The 2,469-nt window shown below is 57.9% G+C and overlaps 1 protein-coding gene across 1 annotated transcript in view; it reads left to right on the top strand.

Moving 5' to 3' along the window:
- Positions 1 to 381, top strand: part of TCEA3 (transcription elongation factor A3) — a gene marked incomplete at both ends in the record, with an annotated part of 5,190 nt that extends 4,809 nt beyond the window's left edge. The window contains 2 exons of the mRNA XM_029085426.1: positions 71 to 217; positions 310 to 381. Of these exons, the coding sequence (XP_028941259.1) occupies positions 71 to 217; positions 310 to 381 (219 nt within the window). The remainder of the gene's footprint in view (positions 1 to 70; positions 218 to 309) is intronic.
- Positions 382 to 2,469: the final 2,088 nt, after the last annotated feature.

Below are 2,469 nucleotides of genomic sequence, written 5' to 3'. Positions count from 1 at the left end.
CTGGCTTGGCTGTGAGCCCCTGGGTAGAGCCATGGCAGAGCTGACCCTGCTGGGCCAATGCTGGTGGCAGGAGATGGCCAGCGATGAGCTGAAGGAGCTGAGGAACGCCATGACCCAGGAGGCCATCCGGGAGCACCAGATGGCCAAGACGGGTGGCACCGTCACCGACCTCTTCCAGTGCGGCAAGTGCAAGAAGAAGAACTGCACTTACAACCAGGTCAGCCCTGCAAAGCCCCAGGGGACCCCGATTTGGGGGACACCAGTGGGTGGGGGGTTCTCTGCTGACCTGGCCACCCCACTCCCTCGTAGGTGCAGACGCGCAGTGCCGACGAGCCCATGACGACATTCGTGCTGTGCAATGAATGTGGGAACCGCTGGAAGGTCTGTGCCTGGCCAGGGGGGCTCTGGGTACCCCAACCCTTCCCCAGCCCCAGGGGGCGGCAGAGCCCCCCAAAATGGTGCTGGGGGGATTGGATGAGGGCTCACCAGCCATCCCCACCTCTGCTTCTCCTGCAGTTCTGCTGATGGCACCTGGTGATGAGGCTGGAGGGGATGCAGTGCGAGAGGGGATGCTGTGATGGCCACATCGGGCAGGCAGGGTGGGGAGGGATCCCAGCATCCCAGCTCCCCATTTCCTTGCACTGGGATCCCTGAATATCCCAGGGAACTGGGCTCTGGTGACAGATGGATTTGCTCGGGAAGACCCCGGTGAATTTGAGTGGATCCTCCCTGTAAATACCCACCCTTCGCTTGGGATGCGCTGGGAGCCCACTGAGAAGGGACACATCCCTGGCAAGGCAGCCTGGTCTGAGCTGGGCAGCTTGTCCTTCCCTGGGGAAAAGCTGGACTTGGATGATTTAGGGACAGGAGGGACGTTGCCCCATGGATGTGGGGCTGTGCTACCATCCTGGGGGGGCAGGGGTGGGAAAGAACCAGGTTTTACCCCCAAATCCATTCTTCTTCACCCAAGTGCACTCAGTGGGAGGACACGGAGGGAGCCAGGGTGGTTGCAGCAGTGGCTGGATGCTGGAGGGGTGTCACCGTGTCCCTCCGCTCTGTGACACATGGACCTGTCTCAAGGGAACTGTGTCCCCAGGAATGAAGAAGGGATGAGGGGGAGAGGATGGGGAAAAACCCTCCAGCTAAAGAAATAAAGGTGTGAACTGCCTCTGTGACACAGGCTGCTTTCTGAATTGGGGCTGGGACCTGTGCCTTGGTTCACACCCTTCTGGTGGACCCAGCTCCAGGACGTGTCTGGAATCCACCAGCCCCCAGCTTGGGCTGTAACGGTGGCTTGGTGCCCGTCCATCACCTGCCTGGTGATGAAAGACCTTTAATTAAGACCAGAGCAGCTCCCTGGCTGGGTTTGGATGCTGAAGGCTGTCCCATAGCAGGGCAGCCAGGAGGGTTTTCCAGGGAAAAGGCAGCAGGAACTGGCCAGGAGATGAACTTCTGGCTACAGGAGGTGCAGGATGGAGCCTCATGCCACCAAGCCTGTCCCTTGCCACCACCAGCCTCTCGCAGCAGCTCTTTCAGAGCCAGCAAGATGTGACAGGGACACAGGTAAGGTCATGGTGACTGTGGGTGACTGTGGATGGGGGATGAGGGATGCTGCTCCCACGCCTGCATGAGCTGATGGGCAGGAGCAGAGGACAGTGGAGCTGTCAGATTAACCAGTCATTAATTTTTTAATTTGGGTTGAAGTGTGATTTCCACCCCCCACCCCCCCACGGCAGAGCTCAAGGCAGTTGGCACCCAGATTTGGGTGCTAAACCCTCAGTGGTGGGGGTCTTGGCAGCCAGGGAAGGGTCAGACACCCCTCAGAGTGCTTTTCAGGCTTTGGTGCTCGTTAGCACGCCAAAGTCATTAATAAGCCTCTGAGGCAATTACTTACACTTGCAAAGTGCCTGTGTCTGCAATTAAGGGATATAGTGGCTTATGGGGGATGAATAAAACATCAGCGTGACCTTGTGTGGCAGTGAGCAGCACGTGGGGAGCACAGGACGGGCAGCACCGTGCCAGCAGCGCACAGGACTGGGGCTGACATGCTGTCCCCAGGGTGCAACAAGGGATATTTGGGTGGGAAAAGCCCAAAATGGGGGATTTGGACCCAGATTTTTTGCAACCTAGTTCAGCAAAGGTGTCTGAGCAATAGCAGAGGGAGCCCAACCCCAAAGATTTTGTGATGGAGCTCCTGCCATCCCCATGTGTCTGTCTGTCCCACAGGGGACGTGTCCCCAGGGGAAATGTCACCTTGTGCCGTATGGTCCCTGCCAGGGGTTGTTTTGCCCCGCTGGGGCTCCAGGTTTTGGATGTTCAGAAGCTTCAGCAGAGGCTGGTGCCTTTCCCTGCCTTGCTCTGCACGAGACATTAAATCCTCAATGGGATGAAGATCTTATTTTCAACCTACAACACTTTAAACCACCCCATGATGTGACTCTCCCCAGCCACTGTGGTGATGGGGACAGC

The sequence above is a fragment of the Antrostomus carolinensis genome, unplaced genomic scaffold (genome assembly GCF_000700745.2).
Source record: "Antrostomus carolinensis isolate BGI_N321 unplaced genomic scaffold, ASM70074v2 scaffold13526, whole genome shotgun sequence".
NCBI classification, from domain to species: Eukaryota; Metazoa; Chordata; class Aves; order Caprimulgiformes; family Caprimulgidae; genus Antrostomus; species Antrostomus carolinensis.
The sequence above is the reverse complement of the archived record's forward strand: the minus strand, read 5'-3'. Positions and strand labels throughout refer to the sequence as shown.